General features: G+C 44.0%; 1 protein-coding gene across 1 annotated transcript; it reads right to left on the bottom strand.

Annotated features, from left to right (window-relative positions):
* Positions 1-257: 257 nt before the first annotated feature.
* On the bottom strand, positions 258-27,182 carry LOC119387524 (gamma-tubulin complex component 3 homolog). The gene is made up of 23 exons (XM_037654938.2): positions 26,936-27,182; positions 26,822-26,867; positions 26,463-26,524; positions 26,327-26,394; positions 25,652-25,750; positions 25,291-25,423; positions 24,667-24,794; positions 23,084-23,272; positions 20,143-20,257; positions 18,405-18,499; positions 17,584-17,655; positions 16,429-16,539; positions 15,871-15,958; positions 14,399-14,526; positions 13,219-13,283; positions 11,189-11,324; positions 10,032-10,100; positions 8,130-8,271; positions 7,283-7,371; positions 6,488-6,619; positions 3,355-3,498; positions 1,061-1,215; positions 258-540 (listed from the first exon to the last, which is right to left on the bottom strand). The coding sequence occupies exons 1-23, from the start codon at positions 27,018-27,020 to the stop codon at positions 522-524; spliced, it is 2,370 nt and encodes a 789-aa protein (XP_037510866.1). The 5' UTR covers positions 27,021-27,182; the 3' UTR covers positions 258-521.

The raw sequence follows: 27,182 nt of genomic DNA, 5'->3' as shown, positions 1-27,182 counted from the left end.
TATCGACATACGTAAAAATATTGGATACAACAGCATTGTCAAGTAGTAACATAAGAAATATGGCTATCAACAACAGGTATAAAAACAAAAGATGGGACAGCCTAGCGCTCCGTCCCAACCATTTTTCCGTTAAGTTTTTTTCCGCACTAGTAACTGTGTCGCAGAATACAAAAGGTGATACTTTATTTAAGACTGTTGCATAACTATAAACATTTACACTACGGTTGTAGTCAAGGAACTGCAAGAAGCACAAGAACTCGGCTGATAGTCCATGTTTTTCCAGATAACGCACGCTCAAGACATTCATTTCGCACATGTGAACGAAAAGCACAATCCAAGCATTAAATTATCATTGTTCACAGATTCTTCAGCTCCAAACGAAGCCCAAATTATGGTGTGGTTCCGCATGCCTCCTCTTCAGAAGGCCTTACCTCGAAGCGTTATCGATATAAATTATGCCTTCACTGTGCGCTGGCAGCTGGCGGTAATATGGCATGGCAGCTGAGCAGCCATAGAATCGCCTAAACTTGGGCAGTGGACCTGCAGTGTATGAAAAGCAGAACACTGAAATAACAATACAGCTTGTACAGTTAAACCTGTTTATAAAAAATTTATTATGACGAGGTACTGGATATATAACTAAGTACTAATAGACAAAGCAGTTGATTCATGAGTTCATTTGAAGCATTCATATATGCAATTTCATTTGCTAATAGCGAAAGGGGAGACTACTGGTAGCATTTGATTACTTTTGTCAATTCAGAGGTGTTATCTACCACTCTACCAACATTCGTTCATGCACACAGGTTATAGTGTGAAGGAGAAGTGACAAAGGTGAGGGTAGACAAGACAAACGCTACTCCTATGTCCACCATTGTCCTCGTTGCTCAATCATCGTGCCATAACCCTCAAGCATAATGGAGTACCAACTAGGCGAAACCACCACCATTCCCGAGTTAACATTCCTCTGTAGTGTTCTTTCACTAACACACGACAACGTTAACGTACTTGAGGTCTCTATAGTTGCACATGCAAATGAAGTAAAAATAAGGAGGCCCACCCTTGGTACTGGCGACGGCTATGGAACGTCATTGAAGTCCGCAGCTGTACATTCTGCCTGTTGTAGAACTCCGAGAAATCCAGTCGGAAGCCCAGTCCTTGAAGGTTGGTGTCATCGTGGCGAGAGAGGCTCAGCAGAAAGTCCTGTACGAGATGCTACAAAGACCCCACAACTTCTGTCAGGTCAACAAATTGTAAACTGCACTTTTGTCAGTCCGTTCCCTAGCGATGGTGCTTGAGGTGCGCTCAGTTAAAGATACTACTTCATATGCCAGTAGTAAGCTATGTTCCATCTTTCAACTTGACAGTCTCAGTGTTTCCTGGTTTTTCACACAAGCCACAAGGAGATTGAAGCTGCTCTTGAGATCGCACCGAATTTTATTGAGTGTTTAGTTCTATAAAAAATGTAGCTTCCTTTATTACATAAGGAGGTTCATATTGGTTCTCTAGAGGGAAGTATGAAATGACATGTACACCAAGGAACCTGAAGTGATCAACATTAGTCTGGAGCTTTCTTGTACTACACAGAGAAGCTCTGGAACATTACTTTCAGGCAGTTAAATCAACTGGTTCTATGTTTGCATCATCATCACATTACCTTAGTCGAAATAAGATTAGAACTGGAAGTGATTTCAAATTCTCAAGAAATTTCCAGAGCTCAAATAGCAGTAGCAATGAGTGGTTATAAATTTAATATGGTCACTGTCACGCAATAGATTTGTGATGAGTTGTTAGCTTTAAGACTGTCGAGCCTGTCCTTACCACTGACAAGCAGGGTTCACACAATTCATGCAACAACGCACTGCGCAGAAAGACATCGTGAGCGTAATTTTTTACAATACGGACAGAAAATGACTTCACCAGAAGCGATTGCCATTTTTTACAGATCTGTCATTGTTAAGAATATTTTTAAAAGTTCTGCTGTTTTATGCACCAAACCAGAATGTAGCATAATCATGAGGCACGCTGTAGTGGACTCCGGATAAATTATGACCACCTGGTTTATTTACCACGCACTGAAACCTAAGTATGCACCAGTGTCTTCGTATTTCACCGCCGTCGAAGTGAAGCCACCGAGGCCAACAGTTGAACTCGCACCCGTTTTACATGTCAGCCACTAAGCTACAACAGTAGGCCCTTGATAAGGGTGTGGACCCTACAACCCTATCGATGAATGAATGACATTTGCACATGTACCGTATTTTCTCGCATATAACGCGCACCAAGAAAACGGAAAAATGTGCTTAAAAAGCAGGGTTGCGGGTTATATTCAGGGGTTATATGCATAGTTTTTTTTTCTTTTTGTAGAGTTAAAGTTGGGAGTAGGGGTTATATGCAGGGGCGAGTTATATGCGAGAAAATACGGTATAATTCACTCAAGTTGCTTTAGGGAGAGAGCGAATAAGATGTTTAAGTGGTGCCTTGATGCCTGTTTGGGGAAATGGATGAGGGTAAGCAAACAGAAGCAAACAGAAGAATGGAAGAATCACATGTGAAGCTCCACAGTGAGCAAAGTGCCCTTTTGACATTAGCCTCAGGCTGTGACCAGTCTTCAAACTTGAGACTGCCTACAAGAGAAATGTGCTGAAGCCAACGTCAAAAAGTAATATAAAACCTTTTTTCCATACATTTGAAATAAAGGAAGGTAGAAGAATGTGCGTGTTAGAATAGGGTAAATATTTTATCTCCCACCGGCAATGTTTGTATTCTACTACCAATACAAAAGTGATTTTATTAGTGGCATGAGCGCCGCGTGAGACTTGTTTCAATTCCATGCATGCCAGAGCACTTACAGCACTTCTATACACGCCAGAGCACTTCCGGTTTTCCGAATACTATCCAGAAAAAGTCTCGTAAAAAAAGAAACTGGCATAAAATACGTAGATCTTTTTCGTTAAGTTAACAGTTATATTGAATAGAGGCCGGTATCAGAGCATAAGTTTACTTAAGGACCAATTAAATGTCAGAATAATTAATGAAAATTAATTGAACGAAAGAGCATTCTGTTTTCTATTGGCCAGCTGGGATCGTTGCAGCACCTGGAGAAGCAGGTCTCAACCACGTGCTTCTTTCTACGTGGCCTCTGAGATCCGCTTCAGCAGTGCGCGAAACACGAAGTTAACCTAAGGAATACCTCAAGGCATACGAATGCCGACGTGCAAGTGCCACTACCAGACACCTACGCTGAGGATCAAGGTCACTTTCAATTCTTTTATTGTTTATTTATTTTATTTTATTTTATTTTTGAGGGGGGGTACTTGTGCATGCAACAAAAGAGGGCTAGAATGAGCATACCTGGTAGGACTCTGAGATCATTCTGAGGGACGCCTGTGCCCGCAGGCTGCTGGCACCACTGTTCAGCTGAGAAAGCAGCTCTCCCTGAACCTCTTTGAAGCGAAGCACTTGGTCGAAGATGGAACGCAGCTGGGAGAGAATATCCTGGACATGGAAAGGACACGAGGCTCATAAGAGCTGCTGGTGCGATCGCCAATCATACAACTATCGCATGCGCATTGTCTTGCTTTTTGGCAGCGCCTCTACGACTCTACAGTGAAAGACTTTCAACTAGTCGGATTGTGTGTGAGACGTAGATACTGTTGAACATTCTTGAATGCAAGAGCACTAGCAACAGTAACAACAACCATGATGCACATACATCTACAAATAGCAACAGACTTGACCTGTGGGTTCAGATTCAATCAATGATGCTCAATGCTCTCATTTTGCTACAAGTGTTCCTTGCTTTTCTTGGCACAAGTTCATCTAATATAGTGTTGTCACATATTTAACCATTGTTACACATCTAACAGAAGGAGAACGTAGTTCTAGATAAATGGAACGAGCTACGTGTTTGTGCCAGTTGTAATGGCTGTCCTAACTAAACGTCACTAAGACTTTGGAAAAAAGTAGAGCTGCGCGAATAGCAAAATTTCGGGTGCGAAGCGAATTCGAATATTGAAGTGTGAGTGCGAATCGAATATTTTTCTAATATTTCTCGAATATTTCTAGAATATTTTTCGAATACTTCGAAGCGAAATTGCAGAAAAAAAAGTTAAGAGAGGATTCCTAAGCATATTCTTATGAGATAGCAACATGAAAGTGTTTCTTTTCGCTAGGTTGATGAAGCACTGGAGGGGTGGTGTTTCATAGTTGTCTTATCAAGAATGAGGCAATGTAGAGGCCGAATTCTATTTATGTACATGATTTGGTGCAAAAAAAGTGTTGCCAACAACACTTTACACGTGATAGGCAAAGATGTCGTTTCCTCAGCCTCTCCTCTTTCAACTTCTGTGGAAGCCCAACTGATGTGACGGACAAGGGTGTGCTCCCTTCAAGTCCGGAGTTCAAAATCTGCATTGTAGATGTCGATATATAAGAAGATCTGAAATTTTGGATGCTAAAATGCTTCAGCGTCAGATTTTTCGGACTCCCTGCCCAAATTTCAGGTCCAAAACAGCATTAACCGAGCCCCCACCTCTGCCACATCTTTAATCTCCATGTTGGAACCAGCGTTTTCTTGAGTTAGTACATTTGCGACCGTAACGGAGCTTGAAAGGCAGCTTTGGCGCAATACCGGGGTGTGATGAGGTGAAGCATATTGAAAATCTAGGGACCACTTCCAATCGACGTTGACTGTGTCTTGGCTAAGTTCGACCGTAACGGAGCTTGAAAGGCAACTTTGCCGCAATACCGGGGTATAATGAGGTGAAGCATATTGAAAAATCTAGGGACCACTTTCAATCGGACGTTGACTGTACCTTAGCAAAGTTCGACCGTAACGGAGCTTGAAAGGCAGCTTTGCCGCAATACGAGAATGTAATGAGGTGAAGCATATAGAAAATCTGAAGGGGTCACTTTCAATCGGACATTACGTATTTGTTTTTGGGAAGTTCGAATAGTAAAATTCCAGTGCGAATCGAATCGAATAGCAAACACTATTCGAAAAATATTCGAAATTTCGAATATTCGCACACCCCTAGAAAAAAGTGAAAGGCCTTGAACGAATGGAGCTTAGGCTATGTTAAAGGGAAGCTGAAGCACTTTAAAAAAAAAAAATGACTTCGGAGAGTGTTATCTTAGTTTGATCCCTGCTGAATTCGAAAACTAATGTAAGAGTTCACAGAAGTGAACGCAAATAGCATTTCTTGGCAAAAAAGAGCGGCTGCATCCGCAGGGCATCTTGAGATGCTGAGCAAACGCGGTGACGTCATCTTCGGTGTGCTGCGTCATCGGCAACATCAGCACTGTTAAAGCATGGCCTTCGCAATCAGTTCCACCAACGTGCGCAGCCGGAACTAGTGACAGAAGCCACGGTTGAAGATACGACAGTGCTGCGTGGCTCTGCCAAAGCTACCGACAATGACGTAGTTCCGATCAGTTTGCTTCCACACCCACGCTTTCGGCGCGTTCACGTGGGCAAAACAAGACGAACTTTTCTTTCAGGTATCTTAAAGCTCCTGGTGCCACAACAGCAGAAAAAATTATGGCATCGTCGACAATAATGTTGGTCATCGTTAACAACAAAGTTTTACCGAATTCTAAAACCACTTCAGCTTCTTAAAGGGACACTAAAGGCAAATATTAAGTCGACGTTGATTGTTGAAATAGCGGTCCAGAAACCTCGTAGTGCTACTTTTATGCCAAGGAAGTGCTTATTTTGAAATAAAATCACGTCTTAGTGGTCCTCATCGCGTTAGCCCACTTCAAATCACCCGCCTGAAATCAGTCTTTCACACGTCACTACTGCCATGACCAACGTTGCCCGCCTTAACTGCGCGGCGGCGTGCGCCATTCGGGCATTCGTCAACATCACATGCATGCGGCATTTTGTCGAACTTTCTGTCAGAGCGACTTTCACGAGCGCGCAAAACACACGCGGCAGTACGCGATACCGAAACTACCACTGAGACGCGACCGCGTAAGTGAAGCAGGGCGCCGGGCGAAGCGCAGTTCGGCGAAAACGGCACCTTTTACCACGCGCGCCGTTCCCCATGGCAACGCCAAAGAGGTTCTTTTTTCTATGAATCGAACAGAAACGAACAAACAGCATTTTATTACGTCTCTTGATGCACGGAAGGTTCTTTTTTTTTTATTGCTGCTAGTTCGATTACTAGTGATTAATTGTAGGCAGACTCTCATAAGTCATCGGGATCATTTTCAAAATGTGGCGCTCGTGGCGATCATCGTGTGATACATTTAGCTTAATTTCTCGGTAAGTAGGGCACTGCTGTTGATAATATTGCCGTTTTAGACGTTGTCATACATTGAGCTTTCACTCTGACATACATTGTTATTTGCCTTTAGTGTCCCTTTAAGGGGCATTGTCCATGCATTTCCACAGCATATATTTCGTTGTGCGCAAATAATTACAGTTAAATTACTTAGCTGAAATTACAGGAGACGGGTGGGAGAGGGCAGAGGCACTTACCCGTGACTCTGGCTCAAGTAGGGCCCTAGTCATTAGGGCAGCCAGAAAGTCATCATGAGCATGGATTACTTGGTCCAAGTCTTGTGCCTGTTCCACACGCGATTCCAGCTCGGCCCATGCACACTCTATAACCTGCATTTGTGTAAGCACACACAAGGATTCATTTGTTGACTGCAGGAGGTTGATTTTCCCCGTGCCTTTTGGTACAAAGTGTACCAAAGACTGCAAAGGAATCATGAAGGGTTTCCTATCTGCTTCTAAAATAGATCTTGCAGGGACAAACACTTTTAGGGAGAGTGTAAGATGGTTTTAAATTCATGCTCCGATAAAGGAATAATTTTCAAAACTATTTCAAGATTGAGAACAAACAGACTCTCCAACCGAATTTCATGCAATATCTTCCACAATGTACTTCTTGAGGTTGTACTGGCAAGCACTTTGCAAGTGCACTTTATGAAGGTTCTGATCGCAAAAACTGGCTTGGCACCGGTTTCTCATGCTGGTCGTATTTTTATTGAAGCATGCAAAATACCATACCATGAAAGGTCAAGCAGGGAGGGAGTCGAGAGAGCTATGGAATTATCTGCTTTATGGGGCAACTATAACTGCAGCAGTCATACCATTGAACAAAACATAGAAAAAAAAAAGAAGAGTAACGACAAATCTGAAAATGAACGCCTGTAGTGACGCACACATATACAGCGGACATGACTGGTGTACATGGTCAAACTAGCAATGCCTACTTCACAAAGAATGACGTCAATTTGATGTTTGCAAGCAGCATCGAACGCTCACCTCAAAGACCATGTAGTATTGCACCTGCTGCATGAAGTGTATCATCTCGGAGAGCAGAATGTGGCACTGATGAAGCGTGCATTGGCTCTCTGCATCGAAGATGCAACATAGTGCAGTACACGTTTATATAGTGATACAGGCAACACCCAATTAGTGCACTCAAGTATATACTGTAACTTCTATACTTAAGGATGGCTTAATGCGCATTCCGAAGTATGGGAAAACGCACTTACTTTATCCACCAATGTGTTATGTGATTCTAACAACTTTCACCGCTTTGAGAGCTCCTGATGAGTGGAGAACAATGAGCTTCACAATGCTCACTAAATGGCGGCACAAGTTCTAGTAGTATTGGCCAGCAAATTGCGTACTAAAAGTTGAAAGTGCTTTAATAGCCATTTTAATAAACTTTCTGCTGTCTAATTCACTGCGTAAGTTTTTTGTTGCCATGAATAATGAGGATAAATAAACAGAACAATGCTCTTCACTTTCCAGAGCTTTAAACTGATTGGTTTTGACGTTTGCCGTGCTGTTGTGGCAGCCGGTAACAGAAAGATGGTAACGCTATGCTAAAGCACTCTGATACCAACATTTAGCGTCCTATTAAATATAACCGATGTCACTTTGTCTAATTGCTCATGCACCTCGTACAATCATTTGAACTTATGTGAACAAACATTAGGTAAACTTAAGACCGAACTGCCAACTTTCGATTAGCATACTGACGCTGCTCTGCCTTGTGATTGTTTCCACAGAAGGAACGAGTCAAGGAAACATACGTCAACAACAACAACAAAATGAAATTTCCCGAGAGCTGTGCTCCAAAAAGATACAAATAACCACGCACCAGTAGGGCGCTGGCAGTTCTTCACTTTCAGGTTGATGGTCTGCTGCATCCAAGCTGCGGTCGCCACATACTCCATGTGCTTGGTCCTCCACATGTGGTTGAAGAGCCGCAGATATAACGACATGCAGTATGGAGTGAACACCTGCACGGACAAATCACCAGAAGGCCTAGCTGGACATAACCCTGTGAGAACCTTTATTGCAGGCCATCAACATCAGTTCACTATTAGCCAACAGTAACGAAATTTACATAACCATCTATGTCAACGCCCTTCACCCTGACTGAAGGAAACTAATAAATCAGTGCAGACAAGTATCCATATGCGAGATTTCTTGGCAGAAAAAAATACAGATTGTAAAAGAAAAAAAAATTGGGGGACCCTTAAGCTTCACCTTTGAGAGTTGAACACGATAGCGATATCTGCACGCGCACACATGCACACACACACACACTACTGCTTTCCCTATCGCTAGCCTGCCTTCGCTTCTCGTTGGAGACCTAAACTGTGCCGCAAGGAAAGCCAAAGTGCAAACGCCCTCCGTCTCCTATCTTTATTTGCATCTACCTCGAATTTTCGCTCATGGCCAACGCTGCTTTTTCGCTCACAACCAAGGACGCCACCCGCCACCGACACTGGAATTTCTGCAAAATGAGCTCTTTAACGCTATCACATTAAAAACAAACAGTCAATATTTCATTTTAAATTTTGTGCCTAAAAGGAGGTGAGGCAGAGCAGGGTAACCGATTTGAAGTACACTGGAATCTTACTATAATGAATACAGATGTAATCAGGCAAATAAACCTAAAAAATTCCAGCCAATTTGATCATGTGTGCATACAGAATTATATGCTTCGAATGAATACTGAACATAACAAAGGCACTTTTGTATCAGATGAGACTTTATTGAAGCAAAGTTTGCCTGTACAGTAGTCAATAATTCAAACTCGGATAATTCAAATTTTTAATCAATTCAAACAAATCTCAAAATTTTGCTTGGCCCACTATATATTTCAATGCATTTTAACGTCAATTAATTCAAACTGCCCTATTGTGCAAATCTGGTTAATTAAACTTTTGCTTGTCCATGCCTAGAAACATCTGCTGCCTTTGTTGCTTCTAGCTGAACATTTGCGTTTTTATGCCGCTACCAATCGCAAATAAAGCTGATTGCCTGCCTACAAAATGGCCAAACTTTCCGAACTGCACCATCAATAATCGCATGCTGACAGAGGAAGAAAAACAAATAAGAAAAAAAGCCTAGGCAACCTGACTTTTATCTATCGCGTGCCAAACACTTCTTAAAGTCACTTTCACAGCCGTACACTGGTGCCATGCGAGAAAGCTTCTTAGGAACAGGAAGGGGCTACGAGCTGTTGCGGGACAACACACATTTCGTCCCTTAATTACACTCACGTGCACGTGTTGTATAATAACGAGTACCACTATGATTGCTTACGTCTAAAAAGTTTACTGGCAATCATGCAGAGCTCTCTATGAAGTTGCTGTGGCAATGGGAAACAATAAACATCACAACACTAGTTGCTATGTTGCCCTGAGTCATATTTATGAGAACTTCTGATAATTCAAACTTATAATAATTCAAACAAAATGCTGAGGTCCCCTCGAGCTTGAATCATCGAGAGGCTACTGCATTTCCGTAGCCATTTTCTTGTGTTATATTTCTATTCTGGGTTTCCTTCAGTAGGAAAAGTGCATAAAGATTCCCAGCCAGCACTTCTTACTTTAAAATGCAATTCTAGTTTTTGTATGAGCCAATTAATTAACTCTGAGTAGACATATAGTGCAATGTCACAGAAAGCTTAGTCAAACGTTTTCTTTTTTTGCGAGTCGAACCATAGCATTTCTCAACTTCTTTGCAGAGTAGCGGTTTCATCTCTCACCATGCCGATGGGTCCGTCGACTCTATAGAAAAGGCTGAACACATCCCAGCCGGTGTCGCCCGGATTTATCTGCAAAAATGTTGAAAACGTGATTATAAAGAGCCTGTTCTGAGAAAAAGCAGGCGACAGATTTCGTGCGCACTGCCAGAGCTTTCTTTTTCAGCCCTACTAACATGCACAATTACTACAGACCATCAAAATTTCTTACCAATTTACTAGAACGAAATCTGGCACCAGTGTCCTTGGGACGCTGCAGGCATGGTAATGATGATGATCATAGTAGTATGTACTTAAATTCGTATGATCGGACAATCTATTGCTGCCCAGCTCACTGAAGAAAAAAATAATCAGGATGTGTGCACGGTAATGAAAAGCATATCTCGCACGAAAAGCACATCTCGCATGGATCTTGTGCCGTGGCTGCACTGTGAAACGAGTCCTGAGCCCTTGCTGCTACAAACATTTATCAGTCATGAAGGGACTACGGCTGCACCTTCCACACTGATTTTGTGCAAAAATGAGAACAGGATTTGCATATTCATTTGGCAAGCAAGTGTTGTTGCAGCAAGCACTCAACATTTGTTTTTCATAGCCTTGGCAATTTCGACATCTGGTTAGTTTAAACCTTTTTCTGGTCCGAAGAAATCTGAACAAATGAAGTTTTTACACCTTTACATGGCAGTCTGCACCGTCTTTCACGTCTTGGTCGCGACTAGATGATATCTCGTGGCGTCTACAAATCTGTCGGGTAATTCAGCCTCGCCTCACACTTCAATCTCAGTGGCAGCGCTCGTGTCATTAGTGTCTTTTTTTTTTTCGTCTTCGTGTGGGTGCGCTGTTTTTTGATGATGATGATGGTGCTTAAGAGTTCACAGACGAGGGTTTGAGTACAGGAAAGAGATCTAATGGTGACAAGACTAATTATTAGATAATTTAAATAATGACAGCATCGTTTTGTGTGTGGATTGTAACTGTATGTACTGTAGTACTCTTCATTCCATCGTTGGTATGCAAATCATGCATTGTTGGTGTGCATAAGCAAATTTAAATATGTCACATGTGACAGCAGCTGCTGAGAAACCTAAGACAACCACTCCTTTTTTTTTTGCATCACGTAAAATTAGTCGCCAGAGTTCTCCATTAATTGCCATTCTTACGTCAAGCAATTTGATCTCAAGCCGCTTCAGCATGTCGGGGTCCACAAACTGCGCATTGGTGGTCTGCACAGCCTCGTCCAAGGCCGCCTTCAGCAAGTGCTCGCGCAGGAGCTGGGCAGGCTGGCTGAGCTGCTTACTGCAATTAGGCAAACAAATCAAGCAACACTAGCAACACACCAGTGAAGCAGCATGTGATCACTTACGAAAGGGACAATAAAGAGAAACACTGTTTATTATCAGGAGAGAAAATGAAGGCAAGAGTTGCATTATTAAATTTCACACCGAAATATAAGTACATTAATGAGCACGAACTTTACATACTTCAACCAAACATCTGGTCTTCGAGACAGAAAATATAGAGTCGTCTCTTATTGACAAGTTTAATACACTCCATCCAATAGGTATAAATGTTTCAAAGGGAGCTCTTGAATCAATCTGATATGTTAGACACACAACAAAAACCAGTGAGACTTCAGCCTTTTACAGCCAACTGCCGATTTTTCGGACGCCCGATTTTCCGGACATGCTAGAATATTCGGACGCTTTCGCGGCACCGTCACCAGCCCCATAGAAGTCAATGTATAAGAATGTCCGAAACTTCGGACGCTGAAACTCTTCGGCGTCTGATTTCCCATATTGCGGGTCCGAAAGGCATTAATTGAAGCCCCCACCTCTGCCACGTCTATCATCTCGTAGGTTCGAACCAGCGCTTTCGCGAGTAGATCTGTTTGCGACAGTAGCAAAGTCCGAAAGTCAGCTTTGCCGCAATGCCGAAGTGTTATGGGGTGATGCAGACCAGAAATTCAAAGGGGCCGCTATCACGGCACCGTGCGGCAATGTCTTTACGGATAAGCAGCGGAAATGCATGGAGGCGTGATAGCGGCAGGTGGCAAACGTGCCAGTACGGCTTAATCGCTGACAGCCCTTACAATAAGCATCTTCAGTTAACTGCCCGGTAGTGCGTGTGGCCTAGCGCAGTTGCATGCATACTGCACGCATTTAATAGGTGAGAACCCAAACGCGCCGCGCCGCCATTCATGCTGCCTCTTTGTGCGAGACCGCTAAGTGCGCCACACAGATGCGTTGCCTTCATGAACGAAACCCACTCGCCATTGCCGCGGCCGTGTGCGGTCAGGAACAAAGGGGGCATCACGAACCGTTTCATGACAAATGCCTGCGTACGGTACAGCAGCAGTACAGTGATGGCGTCAGCTTAGTTGGCGATGTGATTCACACAACTAGAAACGATCGGTTTCACACGGCAGCAAATGCTGCGTATTGGCGGAGATTTGGCGATGTGTGTGCGCACCATCAAGGAAAGCTGGACGAGTCGTCCACTCTTTCGCCACAATCTTTGTGTTCCGCGTCATCGTTTCTGAACGCTCCATGCGAGAGAGCCGTAATATATTCCGCACTTTGCTGGTATCAGCGGCGCTCATCATGAGACGCAAATTTGCAAGTGGTGGATGGCACACAGTTAAGCAGGGTTCATGGCAGGTACTGAATGTATTTGCCAGAGTCTGGGCACGCATCAAAATGCCTGATAAGCGTACTGGGAGGCATTAAAGCTGTTTCGGATGTGGCTGTGGCGATTTGACCGCTTGAGCGGAATAAAAAAGCCTGAATTCGTTTTTTCGGACGATTTCGCGGTCCCTAGGGAGTCCGAAAAATTTCTAACCATTCTGATCACCATGAAATTATCTTTTTTAGCTGCTGCTGCTCCCTTGTGACATTCAAGACTCAGCGTAATGACCCCACCTTCTACCCTCTCGACGTGGAAAATACGACACAAGGCGTGGTGTCTTTCTTGGTGCCTTTCCGCTTTACTCACCCAATTCAGCACGCCAGCTTATCTCAATATCCACACCTGCCTTTTCTACTATATAAAATAGAAAATTATCGTCTATTTAAATACAGTCGGAAAGCAATTTTCTGTTTCGCAAGCACACCCGCCCTCTTCATGTTTGCTCACATGACTTGTTTGGTTCATGACAGCTACTCTGCAGTCATATGAGCGAGGTTCAACTTACTCTAAAACATCCATGAGGTGGCGAACAAAGTCTCCTTGACCCAACAAAAGAAACTGTCGCAAGGCCTGGAAAAACAAAAATACAATCAATATCAGCTTGCTTCACTCAACAGTTACAGCACTCGAGGATAAAACAACAGGATTGTAAAAAGATCCTTTCAAAACAAGCCTTAAAGATAGGGCATGGTTGCCTCGGGCACTTGTGAAATTGACCTAAGATACCAGGATGGGACATGTGACCATGTGACCTAAGAAACCAGGACAATAGTTGACTATTATCAATTGATAGAGAGATGTACTAGAAGTTCAGATGACTTTCTTTCTGTGCTTACCAGCTTTCCATTAACTAGGCATGTGCGAATATACTCGAGCAATTCAAATATTCAAACGAATATTACAGTATTCAAATTCGCTTCGACACGAATTTAAATTATATGAAATTTCGAAGTATTTGAAACGAACGAATAGGTGTGTATTGGACCGCATGTAACCCCCCTGTAAAGGTGGTTTCACTGCAGTGGAGGGGTGCTATACCGCAAATACACCTATCCAGGGGAAATCCGCACTGCCGTGAAGCCCCACTTCAAGTTTAAATGAACATACTACCCTCACATCTATTCATCGCTTGTTAACTTTAAAAGCTTATTATATGGCCTTATATGCGCTAAGTACGGTAGATTTTAATACGTAACATATTTTACCGGTTATCACTAGCATCCTACTGAAATTCAAATCCTGCTACTATTCAAAGTTGTTTCTACTTCACTGCAAACCAAAGTGACATTTGCACATGACCTGTTCCAATCTTTAAAAATATTGTGCAGTTTAGTTGGGTCATAACAAATATGCTCATTTTTCTTTATAATATGTGACATATACTATTCGAACTATTCAATTCGAAATTATTCGACCAGATCACTATGCGCTTCGCATTTGCTTCGAACCTAAAATTTACTATTCGCACATCCCTACCATTAACGCTTTTTAGCAATCAGTAAAGACACTGCATTAGGTGAGGGTGCTGTGACTGTGGGGAGATACTATAGCAAAACCGAAATGCGGGCGAGTTGGAACAGCACATGAGAGAGAACACAGGACAAGCACTGGCCCAGCACTTGTCCAATGTTCGCTCTCCTGCATTTGTCTTGTTGCGTGATGCCCAAGAATGGAGAGATACTAACCTGCAGGTGCTCCTTGAACTTGAACTGAGTGTTGAGCACAGAGAGAACGTGGCAGTTGCGTGTATGGTACGTCTGTTCCAGGTATTCCATAAAGGAGTCGTCCTGCTGCTCATTCAGGAGGCACTCCACTGCATGTGCGCAGTCACAAAATACTTTGTACACACACTCTAAGTGAAGTGCCATGAAACCAGTAGAAGTTGCGCTTCTTCTCTTCCATCCAGTGTCAACTTCAAATGAAAGCAATGAGGCAACAAAGGCTGCTTGCAAATTATACACATGCAACTTGGATTTGTAAAGTACTAAGGGTGAATTCCATTGGCGGATTCGGAGTGGCCGACGAACTCTGCGCCGGAGAACTCCACTCCGGCGGAGAGCAACCGAAGCAATCTGTCAATAAAACACAAGCGCCCACGCCAGAGCAAATGGTAGGGGGCACTAGCGCACACCTGCTTCGCAAGCGCCGAGCATTCCTCGTGTTTCGTGCTGTTTTCGCCTTCACGGGCACGAGCGGAGAGAACGGGCGCTGTCGGACAGCGCATTGCACGCGGTAGCCACGCTCGCGGTAGCACGAGGACCTTGCGACTTCCGGTCGAATCCGCCGCTTTTCGTGGAGTAGAGAGAGCTGTACCGTGGAGTGAATCTGGAGGCGGAGCTGCTCCAGATCTGCCAATGGAACAGACTTGCTCCAAATGGAGCAGAAAAACTGCTACCGGAAGTGCTCCGAATCTGCCAATAGAATTCACCATAATACAGTTCTCAGTAAACGGAAATCTCTTAAATGGAACTTCTGCTTAAAGGGAACAGCTGTTCCTAATATGATTGGTTTCACACTTGGATTCTGCGCCCCTGTTCACCTCTCAGTAAAGGAAACTCCTGCTAAACGGAACACACTTTCCTGGTCCCTTCAGGTTCCGTTTAATGAGAATATACAATAACTGTTGGTGTTTTACATCCCAAAACCAGGATATGATTATGAGAGACACCGTGGAGGGCTCCGGAAATTTCGACCACCTGGGGTTCTTTAACGGGCACCTAAATCTATGCATACAGGCCTCTAGCATTCACTTCCATCGAAATGCAGCCACTGCAGCCAGGATTTGATCTCGCGACCTTTGGGTCAGCAGTTACGGGTTTGTAAAGCACAAATTTCATGTTTACAACTTTATAATAAATTAGACACTTTATGCAGGGCACTTAAATCAGTCTGCTAATAGTGGTCCGAAGTACCTACGCTACCGGCTTAATGGGTTTGTAAGAAACCATCAGAACTGTCTCAGGTGCCCTTTAGGCGAGGTGCTGTGAATGCCTCAAATCCACACTAAAACATAATTCTAAAAAAGGGCAGGGATACAATACATTTATCAAACGATAAAATGGATAATCAAAGCTGCTGTTCTGCTGAGTGAGATCACAGTAGAAAGTTCGCAAAGCAGGTGTATGTCATCCATGCAGGTAAAGGCCTGAAGATTTACCTGAATTCGGTGGAGGCAGGTCTGCCTGCTGCGGGGTATTCTGGCAAACATGGTGCAAGAAATTGACGGCCTTGCCTGTGCACAGAATCTGCACAGAAGTAGAAGAGAATGTTTTCTTGCAGAGTCAAGGTGGCCTCGTTTTGCAACTTAGGATATGTTTCTTGAAGTAACACTTTTTGAAGTAACATCACAAAAGGAAGTGATGTTGAATTCTAGAGTTGAAAAAATCTTTAATTCTTTACTCAAAAGCATTTGACCAGACGAGTTTTTGAAGCAATTAGTTAATTAGTTTGTTCTACTCATTTATTTTTCTCTTACGCCCGGGGCAGTCTGAGGGTTAAATGCTGCCATTTGTGTCAGCAGCTTGAGCCATAGCAGCTTAATCACAAACAGCCGTTAAGCAGTTTGTTAATCAATGACGATGTAGTTGAGCATAAAAGCAGGATTGCATTACACTTGGAAGACACCAGTAAGAGTGTAAGAATTGGAGTATATTTGTGAGATGCAACGTATCAAGCAATAAACGTGAGAAAAAAGAGACAGTCTTTTTAGGCACACCTTCCGGGCCTGTTCTTCCGAGAGGAATGATGGCATCATGCTCTTGCGTAGGTAGTACTTGTCTTGCCAAAGGCTCTCCACGGGCACATCAGTGTTGGCAGCGATGAAAAACTGCGCATCACAAAGCAGCACGAACATATTGTGGCTCATTCCTGCTTCCGTCTAATAACCCTAATTCAGTAAACACTAGTAAATTAATAATTTCTCGGGTTTTACGTGCCAAAAAACCACAACACGATTATGAAGCATGCCATCGTGGAGGGCTTTGGAAATTTCGGCCGCCTGGAGTTCTTTAACGTGCACTGACATCACGCAGTACAATGGCCTCTAGCATTTCACCGTCATTGAAATGTGACCACCGCAACTGGAATCGAATCTGCGTCTTTTGGGTCAGCGACCGAGCACCGTAACCACTGTATACCACTGCGGCAGCCCAGTAAGCTGTATTAAAGGTGATAAAACAGTGCAGTACGTGCTAAACATCAGGAAAAGTCCAACTGCTACAACAATAAGGTTCAGACTGCAGGACTAAATTTGTCCTTCAGACTTAAATTTGTCCTGCAGCTTAAACACAATCACCACACCACCAGAAAGTTAAAGTTCCCTCGCATTCTTGTCACATGCCAAACGCGTGACACAAGCTGGCTTCTACAGTGTTTGGTCAACTTTTCGCTGAGTCATCTTGGCTACGTAGAATTCCAAGTGACTTTCTGTGGAGTGCGAACGCTTACTTCCAGACAACTGCAACTACGTTCTCAGCGTTAGATACTTCATAAAAATGTGTCAAGCTTATCTTCACGTCATACAGTACGAAAAAACACACATAAAAAGAACTTTACTTGGCAATGTAATGCTCAAAGTGTATAAAGAAGCTTAAGGCTTGCCCCACCTAAGCATCATTGGGCAGCATCTAAGCAAACAACGTTTCTGTTGCTTCTGTGACCACAATGACTGATCACAAAATATCACAGTTACACTTCCTACCCATTGTCCTTTCTTATTGCTTCCATGTACGCTTTTCTCTCCACATGCTATCCTTGCTTGCTTGCACAAAGGGAACAAAAGGCAGTCTCCCTTCTTTTAAGCATCCCTGTTTTGTTACAAAAAACCCTACCTGTACATGATTACAATGGCAGCGTACAAAGAACCTCTTACCTCATTATGGACATCTTCAAGCTGCCCTGTTTGGATCCATCGGCAAAGCATGTTGTACCAGGGTTGAAGCACCTGTTTGTTCCCAGAAAGGATTTATGAAGGGTCGTCCATTTGAAGCAGAAGGGCACAACAGCAGACGTACCCTTCCAAGCATCAAGTTAAGTATCTTTATTTGCTGAGTGCCAGTTACTTGTGTTCGTTACTTCTGCCACCTCCTGTTGCCTCCCAAAGCCTATTTTATACATGTTGTTTGTCGACAGCGCATTAGAAAACCATGACTTTCTCAACTGCAATATCAGATTTCTGTCTAATGTTGCCCTCCTGAGTAAAGAACACCCAACAATCACACACTATCAAGTAGCTTCAACAAAAAACCACTGAGCGAACTCGTCATTGCAATTACCAAGCCCCAATTAAAAGGGGGTAAATGGGCACAAGAACGATGCCACGGCATTTCTCCTGCCATTCACAATTTGTTTTATGGGGTCATCTACTCGCTTCCCAAAGTTATTGTGATTGCTTTGCAATAACCTGTAAAGAGGTACTTCCTCCTATCAATCGCAACTATCATAGCCCACGACTGTCACAATTTCACCTCGAAAACATTTCTACAATTACAGCAGAATCTCGTTAAACCGAGCCTGAAAGGACCTGGAAGATATGTTTCATATTACCAGGAGTTCCATTTACTGAAAGATGTACAGGGGTGCAGAATTGAAGTACAAGACCAACCATATTAGAGGCAATTGTTCCATGCAATTCTGTTCAAGAAATTTCCGTTCACTGAGGGCCTGGTGCAGCTGTAAAACTCTGCCACTCACCGCGAGGAGGAGCCTGCGTGCGAGAGCGCTGACTTCGGGATCCCCATCTGCCAGACAACTGTGGAGCTGGCTTGCTAATTCGCCACCCCTAAGCACTGCACACAACAAGCGAAGGCATTTACGTTACTGACCCATACATGTATTGAGTAAAGCATGCAACTGGGCTAGTTGCTGCTTGCTCATCCAACCACATGCTTGGTACCAACAGTGTAAAACTGAACAATAATAGAAGTTCAGGGAAAAATGGAAGCTTGAAGGGATGAAAAATTCGTCGACATGGGGTGTCGCTGGAGTCCACGTTTTGATCAGCAGACTTGTCTTCTTTGCGTCAACGGATAGGAGGGAGGCAGACGTTTCGCTTAATCATGGTTGTCAGAAGGAAGCACCACGTGACAGTGATAATTTCATGGGGATAAGCACGGTTAGACATTCCTAGAAGAAGGCCTTAATTCTCACTGCTTTTCGTTGTGTATGTACCGTACTGAATGGATTCGAGAGCCTTTTTTAATAGTTTAACACACTCAAGCTAACAGGTATAAACGTTTCAAAGGGGGCTCTTGAATCCATTTGATGTGGTACATACACAACGAAAACCAGTGAGAATTAAGCCCTTTTTCTAGGAATTTCTAACCGTGCCTATCCTCGTGAAATTATCACTGTCACATGGTGCTTCCTTCTAACAATTATTATTCAGCAAAACGTCTACCGCCCTTCTATCCACCGATGCTATGTTCAACTGTTGGCACTTTTGTGCTATCGTAAACAATAACATTTCTTGCTTTCCTGATGTAGATACAGGTCGTGCATGTCTTTGTTTTGAAGTTATTTGCATATATGTACAAATTTATTGTGCCTATATTGACGACGTTGGAGGCCTAAAAAGTTGTTTTGCCTGCCTATTCTTGGCGCCTAAAACGCGATTTTTTAATGCCTAAAAGTCCGACCTCTAGTTGTCACCATAAGCTCGTATAAGCCCACTGCAGGATGATGAGCTTGCTTAAATATCAACCAATTATCCCAACTATCGCGAGTGAACTTCACACTGTCCCTCAGAATTTCTTGATGCCGCCACTTCGTCTAATCATCAACTGGCCATGACAATGTGTCAACTTCCCTATCTTTCAATCTATTACTGTAACAGAATACCAGTTAATCGTTACATGCTCTAGCACTACGTGACCTGCCAAACTTTTCTTTTCTACCATTTTATATCATCGGAGCTTCGGTCCTGTGAATAGGTCATCTAGCGCAAGAATGGCTTTGTTATGTTCTATTAGCATTATAAACATGTACACAGGGGTCCACTGTTAAAGGGAACATCGGAGCGTGTGGCGGCAGCTCGGCGCCACCGCCGGCCATCGGCTGCAACGAGATTCGCGCAGACGCAGTGAGCACCATGCCCGGTGCTCTTTCATCGCGTCAGCGGTTCGCTTCGAGACGATTTGCAGCGCGACGATTCGCAGCGCGGAAGCAGACGGCAGCAGACGACGAAAGAGCACGACTCACAGCGCGCACTGCGCCTGCGCTAAACTGGTTGCAGCAGCTGGCCGGCGGTGGCGCCGAGCTGCCGCCACACGCTCCGATGTTCCCTGTAACAGTGAACGCCTGTGTACACGTTACACTGTACTAGTGGCAAGATAAACTTATTTACCTTATTATATACACAGGTTTGTTACATTGATGTTCGACTGTCCTTGGCTCGAATGCACTGAATACCGCACTACACTCCCATTCGTACCTGAACAAGTTTGCACAAGATCTCCCAGGAAACGATATCTGACCATGCACTTGCTTGTCCACGCCACCACTCGTGGCAAAGTGAGGGCACCAGTACTGGCTTCGGTGGGGTTCAGCTGTGGTTCAGGAAAAAAAAGGTCCAGTTTATGTAACAGCTACAGTACGACAATGGCTAACAGTTAAAGCAATCAATGTGAAATCAAGACTAGGTGCATTATGGTCCCATGAGGAAACATGCATAGTTAGTGATAGTCTGGCATCGTGACTACCGCTGAGATGTGGAATAAAGGCTCGTGGAATGATATTTTACGTGTAAAGATTACAGCAGCCGCACCCTTCAGATAAAAAGGTGAATGTTCCAGTTATATTTGCCTTATTACTGGACAGATGTTCCATTTAAGAGTAGACAATACTGTACGTTAAGCTGTTTACCACACTGCTGAAGTACATGAGAAAAGTAAATCTATAAATTATAAAGAACCACTGAAACAGAGCTTCAGAGTGTTGCTTCTTATGATTTTAAATGTTTCTCACTTGGTATTTGTAATGCCCTGTTTTTTGTTGCTGTTCTAGTGCTAGAGGTTACCGTGTTGGTTCTGTTAAATTATGCATGCCTCGAATGTATGTGGTATAGCTTTCTTTATTGGGCAGCCTGTACTAGTCTTAACACTATGTGGTTTAACAGCGGTAGAGTGCAGCGTACTCTTCGAGTACACTGTAATGTAATCACACTGCTTACCAAATGGATGCTTTTGTTAGTTTCGGCTGAAACCACTTTTCAAAGCCACTGCATCGAAGCAACCTACTTGTACCCCTTCAGGATGTATTATACAGTAGAACCCCGCTGATACGTTTTTTGAAGGGACCGTAGGAAATAAACGTAAGAGACGGGAAACGTAAGAGCCGAAAAACAGGAAAAACGGCAAAATATTTAGTGGTACAGAATTTTATTTCAATTCTTACGAGCAGCACGAAAATTGGCGCGCTCAGCCGCGATCTAGTCGATGGATAGAAACGTGGAGCTTAGGACGGCCTCATCCACAGAAATGTAATCAACGTATGTGATTTTTTTAACACCAACAGCTGTAGGCATGAAAGAACTAAGCACACGCAATCACGACCGGCGCGGCGAGTCCGACCGCGAACCGCACGCACGACCGTGCGAGCTCCAACCAGCTCGAACTCCTCCCGCTCTCCGACAAATAACGGTGATGATGAGTCTACGCCAACGCGATGGCAGAAGTGAATGCCAATCTCAAACGCCTTGCTTTCGCATGCAATTACGTCATACACGCCATATTTGTGCAATACAAATCTCAAAGGCTATGCTTTTGTCAATAGTAAATGCCAATCTCGAAGGCCTTGCTTTCGCGAGCAGTGACGTCATAGACGCCATCTTTGCCATTTGAATTTCGAAGGCCATGCTTTTGTTTGCATCAATTGAAAGATTCTGTTGCTTGCGCCTCTCATGCGGCTAATATTACGGTCAAACGAGGCCAAGCTGCGTGAAAATGCACCATGGCGGCTCTCTTTGGTAGTCACTCGGTCTGCTCCGAGCGCACTTCGCGACGTATCATACGGGAACGGTCCGACAGTTACGACGTAACAACGGGGTTCCCAATACATTGTATCCTATGGGAGCTATGCCGGGACCGGCGGAAAACGACGTAACAGCCGGGAAAACGCAGCAGTGAGGAACGTAACAGCGGGGTTCTACTGTACTAAGATGATAGTGCTCACAGTATCAAACACAGAGTGCATCTTTGCAGAGACAGAGTTACTATAAGATTAAAATAAATATGACCACTCCAAAATTCTTTATTGTTACAGTTAGTTCCTTACAATCGTAGCAAGGCTTGAAGAAACATTTAGACAACCTCATTTCATGCAGCTATAATTGAAGAAACTATGGAGGCTGTGTAAAGGGTCTTGTTTTGTAGTTCAGACATAGGGACATGCTTAAAAACCTTAATGGTCAACACTGCACAAATGTGGAATTCAGGGTTCGATGGAAGCCTGTCTGGTCGGGAAAATTACTGGCAGGAAATAACGAGTGCCAGCCAATCGCTGAAATAAAAAAGTCACAGTTTCACCGCAAAGGTGCATCAATGAATGTGATAGCAAGAAATTGTAATGTTATACGAAGTGAGGCTGGCAGCAAACTCTTTTGGATCCGATCTCGCGTAACTCTACAAAACGTTGGTGTAAGAGAATACGGCCGCTCCAGGGAAAGATGCTCTTTCCGCACAGCGTCTTCACATCGAGAGCACAGAACGTAGAAAGGTATACGAGCCGCCTGCTGATGGCTGTTGAGATAGCGTGTGCGCCAGCGATCACGACTGCGTCCTTAGAATCAAAGTTTAAGGTTGCTGCTCGAGCGACACCCCCCCCCCTTCCCCCCTTGCGTCTTTTCATGCTCGTTCAAGATGGGCGAGGCGTTTCCTCTCTGCTTTGATGGCAGGCCTCCCGAGCGGAGTGGTGTTATCGCATGTGCCCTCCAAGCGATGGAGATGGGCTGGCTCATTTGATCTCTGCTTCAGCCGCGTTCGTCGCCTGCACGCTTTTACCCGCGGTAGAACATACAATTCGCAGGGGGATGTTGGTCTTTATAAGGGACACGACAGCAAAAACCCATCGAGAGTGCCCAAATAATTGCTATCGCAATAAAAGATGTTTTGGCCCAACTATGAAAAGAAAAGAACAAAACGATATACAGTCGATGCTAACATCCCATCATGAAACCTATACAACCAACGCCACTCAAAACATTTCCTTCATTGTGAACAAGGCCCCCATATTGAGACCGAAACGTCCTTTTATTTCAACGATTGGTTGGCGCTTGTTATTTCCTGCCACTGTATAAATGTTTAAAGAAGTAATTGATAATGGCCAACACTGCAAAACAATGTTCACTTCTGAAGCTTAGCAAAGTAGAGTGTCACCTGTGTGTCAAGCAGTGCAAGTAGCCGGTAGTACTCCGCCATCTCGTTCTGCAAAGCCCCCACAAAGGCCTCGCACAGCAGCCCACGCCGCAACGTTTCTGGTCGGCAGAAGCCATCCACCAGGATGCGCAGGCGTCCAAGCACGGCCAGATTGCGTACGATCTGCCGCTGTGGACTTGAGAGCTGACACTGCACAACGTCCACTAGAGCACGTTAAGAGTGCGGCATGATGAAAAGTTCTGGCAAAAAGTAAAATAACACTGGTCCCATCCAGACTGGTTGACCGCGGGAATTACGATACAGTTCTGCAAATATCAATCTAACTCTCTAAGACCTGCTCAAAAACAGGTGGCAGAAAAATGCCTTGCTTCGATTTTCTTCAGTGTTATTATATTAATTCTACACAAATGACTCAAAGACAATTTTAACCCCTAAACAAACAATTAAGGTCGACCCAACCCCTTTTAGCCAAGTAATCAATCTCTCTCACACGCACACCCAGCCCACCCAAGCAGTCCATGATATGGGGGAGGGGGGGCACCCTTGTGCAAAGTTCGGCATCCCCACTTGAGCAATGAAAAACTTTAAGCCCTTGACCTCAGCATGCAATGTGTTGCACACATCTACCAACTATCAGCTCCATGTGGCAACAAATAATTGTTTCAATGAACATGCCGGCAACTGTTATCGCTCAGCAGCAAATCACTCTACAGATGCGCACACATGTACCAGGAGAAGCCATGTCAGCCAATGTGTGTGTTATAGTTTCTTAAGTAAGGGTGGATACGTGGTCTTGTTGGTAGTGGGTCATTTCTTAAGCTTCGTTGTAACACGGCAAGGGACATGGAAACCAGAAAGAAATGTATGACGACTCATGAAAAAGTGACGTACAATGTCACTGTTTCGAAATGCTCTTTGGCATTGCCATTGCACAGTTGTGCGAGAGAGCCAGAATTTGTTTCTGTGCTTTGAAAAGACATTGCAGTGGCTACCTCACGTAACATTTACTGTGGCATTGCACTAATTATTTATATGTTGGTAGCAGTGATGCACATCAGAATATGCAAATTTGTGCTTGGCAATTAGTGCGCACTGCAGCTTTAGTGCATAGTCACATGGCATTCCCGGCAGGCAAGCATAAGTGAGGTTTTACAGTAGTAACTTGTAATCGGTGCCACAAAGATCACTTTTCTTGAAGAAGATCAGAACGGGAGATTAATTGGTTTGACTATTTAGGCTGATCTATTTGTAAGGACGCCATCACTTCTTTTCATTGCTATGCCGACTGAACGAGAAACCCGTGTGTCTGTCTGTCCATTCATCCTCTATCATGTTAGATGAATAGCTATAAAGCAACACAGGAATAAAACAAAATAGATTTTGTTAGCGGTGGCAAGTCTTGAATCTACACACTCGCGCTCAGAAGCCAAGTGTCTTACCCACTGGGCTAAACATTCAGGCTTGCAGAAGGTGAATACCTACATTTGAACCATACGAATGCATAGTAACAACGGTACAACCCAACCGTAAAGTCATTTGCAGAGACAACGGTGCAGCTGAATGTACTAGGAGCCATGGTTTACCTCAGAGTCAACAGTGAAACTTCCCAGCGGTAAGTCGTGGAACTGCACCAAGCTGCTGGAGACACCCTGTAGAGAGAACAGCACGTCCCGCAAAACCTTCTGCCCCACATGACTGGTTGCTCCAACCACTGCACCAAAGGGTGGGAAACATCTGATTCGATGTCTTGTGCCCAAACATATGTACATAGCTTTCAAGGGTTCTTAGATAGGCTAGTTCATTCATGAACATTGTGGCAGAACAGCCACAATGTTCACAGCGCTGACAAGTCAGCATTGTGTCCTGTGTTTTCACTCCTGTTTTTGCGCTGATCTGCCAAAATGTACATAGCGTCTTTTGTTTGTAACACACGGAGTCCTCTGAGTGCACCGGCTTATCTGGCACATCCTGTCCGGGATATACACAAAAACAATTCTCCGCCAAACACTGTTGTTTAAGGAAAGTGGAGAGACTTCAATGTTTTTTTCAGCTAGGCAGCTGAAATAAATAATCTGTAAATAAATTTCAACTGCAGAGGCATGAAGGAGTAAGTAGAGCAACAACTCGACCGATGCAAATGATCAAAAACATAGCGAGGTATACATTGACAATGACCCCAATGAGAACGAAGGCAGAGAGTCACACACCTTGAGTGCCACCTGCTGGCGTTGAGTGCTCATGGGTCCCCTCAGTTGCTGCATGGCCCACGTGAGGAGGCCAGAACTCAATGCGCGCTGTAGGCTGAGACGGGGCACGTCTCTGTGACAGACGGTAAGGCTCCTAGAAAAGTGAATGTTAACATCAAGCTTTAAGAGGAAGGAATAAATTGTAGTTCTGTATTATATAGGGTCAAGCGCTAGGAAGGACGAGGCAATGCGTTAAGGAGGAATGAAGGACCATGCAAAGTTTGCATGCACGTTTACAGCAGCACAAGATCTCTTTAGGTGGCATCGGCATAAACGACAGCTCGAATTCAGTGATTCTCAAAATGTAGAAGAGCAAGCCCACCAAGCTCGGCCGTGTTGTCCCTTGGTGTTCCCCAGCGTCTTGCAGGAACAAGAGAAGCTTAAGCAGAGACAGTCGCCTGGGCAACACTCCATCGAGCGCCTGCATAAGGAACATGCACAAAAAGATTTTGTAGCCTGAACTCACATTTTTGGCACTGTATTCTGGCTTCGACGTATAATGGCCCAGTATTCACTTTAATTCTAAAAAAAAATGCTGATACGAAGGTACAAGAAGATAAACAATTTGTATGCATTTCTGAAATGTGATGACCAAACGCAGATTGTAAACAAAACATGTTTCTCATCTTCAAGCAACAATCCTGATTATAGAAAACTTAGTGTCACCACTTTCAACTTGTGCAGCGTGATGAAAAACACAATGCTGCAGAACGAATTTAAATATTTTTGATAGTTTTGTGTGCTTCACAAATTTGCAAATTTATACTCGAATATTTGGACAGCCCTCACCCAGTGCATTAAAATAACGGGGAAGGAGGGCGGGGCACGCCCCCTTATTTCCTTTGGCAAGTTTGGGGAAGGCGGGCGCATCCTTGCACCCTCCAAACCAACGCCTCTGTCGAAGACTACTGAATAGAAAAAAGGGTGTGGAAACAAACAGTTAAATGTTGCAGAAATTAAGGTGGAGCAGGCATGGATTGAACGCAACGTGACTTACTGGAGATCGAAGCCTTCGGTACAGGTCAGAGAACCGGACCGCTTCTTTCTCTTTGTGTTTTCCTATAACTGAAAAGAAATAGACATTATCGGAAGTGCACGCAGCAGCAGCCAGTATTTAGCAGTGTTGCCCTTACAAGACTGGATGACCTGCTCTGCGACCCTCGTCTCATCATCCTCTTGGGAGCTTTCAATTGCGCTGCAAGGAGTGCAAAAAGCAATCGTCGACACTTTTACTTCAATACTCTCGGCTACTTAATGTCAGAATGTGGCAATGGACTTTCTCACTCGTAGAAACTACTTAGTGCTCTGGTTGCATATGGTTTGATGCAGAAAGCGTTCAACGATCTTAGCGCCTACGATCAACGAGCGAGAGATGACACTGTTAATAGCTAATTTTTCTGCACGATCGTACTAGTTTCGCCGTAGCCCACGGACTAATTTTATCAGCACCTCAGACAGCTAGAGTAACGAGGGAAGCGTTGGCAGTACTTACAGTCCAAGAGCCGCTAGAGTATTCTCGTAGACGGCGTGTACTGACTCTGAAAGGGAAAAAATCCAGATGATCTTGCAAAGTGCACGGCGAATACATTTTTGTCAAGGAGAATACCTTCGGGAAGTCCTGTCAACTGCATGCACAAACTGTGCCATAGCTTCGCAACTTCCAGCTCTCCACCGAGCAAATTCATTTCCATCAGCTCTGTCAAGCGCTAGGCTGCAAGCGGTAAAACTCAAAACGTCTTTCCATGTCCCCGCTGGCTTTAAACAACGCGTAAACACATCACCTCTACATTTCACCCACGATTTCACAGCATTCGATGTTATTCGCGCGCAACCATGAAACGACCGCCAATTTG

This window comes from Rhipicephalus sanguineus, chromosome 3, assembly GCF_013339695.2.
Source record: "Rhipicephalus sanguineus isolate Rsan-2018 chromosome 3, BIME_Rsan_1.4, whole genome shotgun sequence".
NCBI lineage: Eukaryota > Metazoa > Arthropoda > Arachnida > Ixodida > Ixodidae > Rhipicephalus > Rhipicephalus sanguineus.
This window is presented reverse-complemented; position numbering and strand designations above follow the sequence as displayed.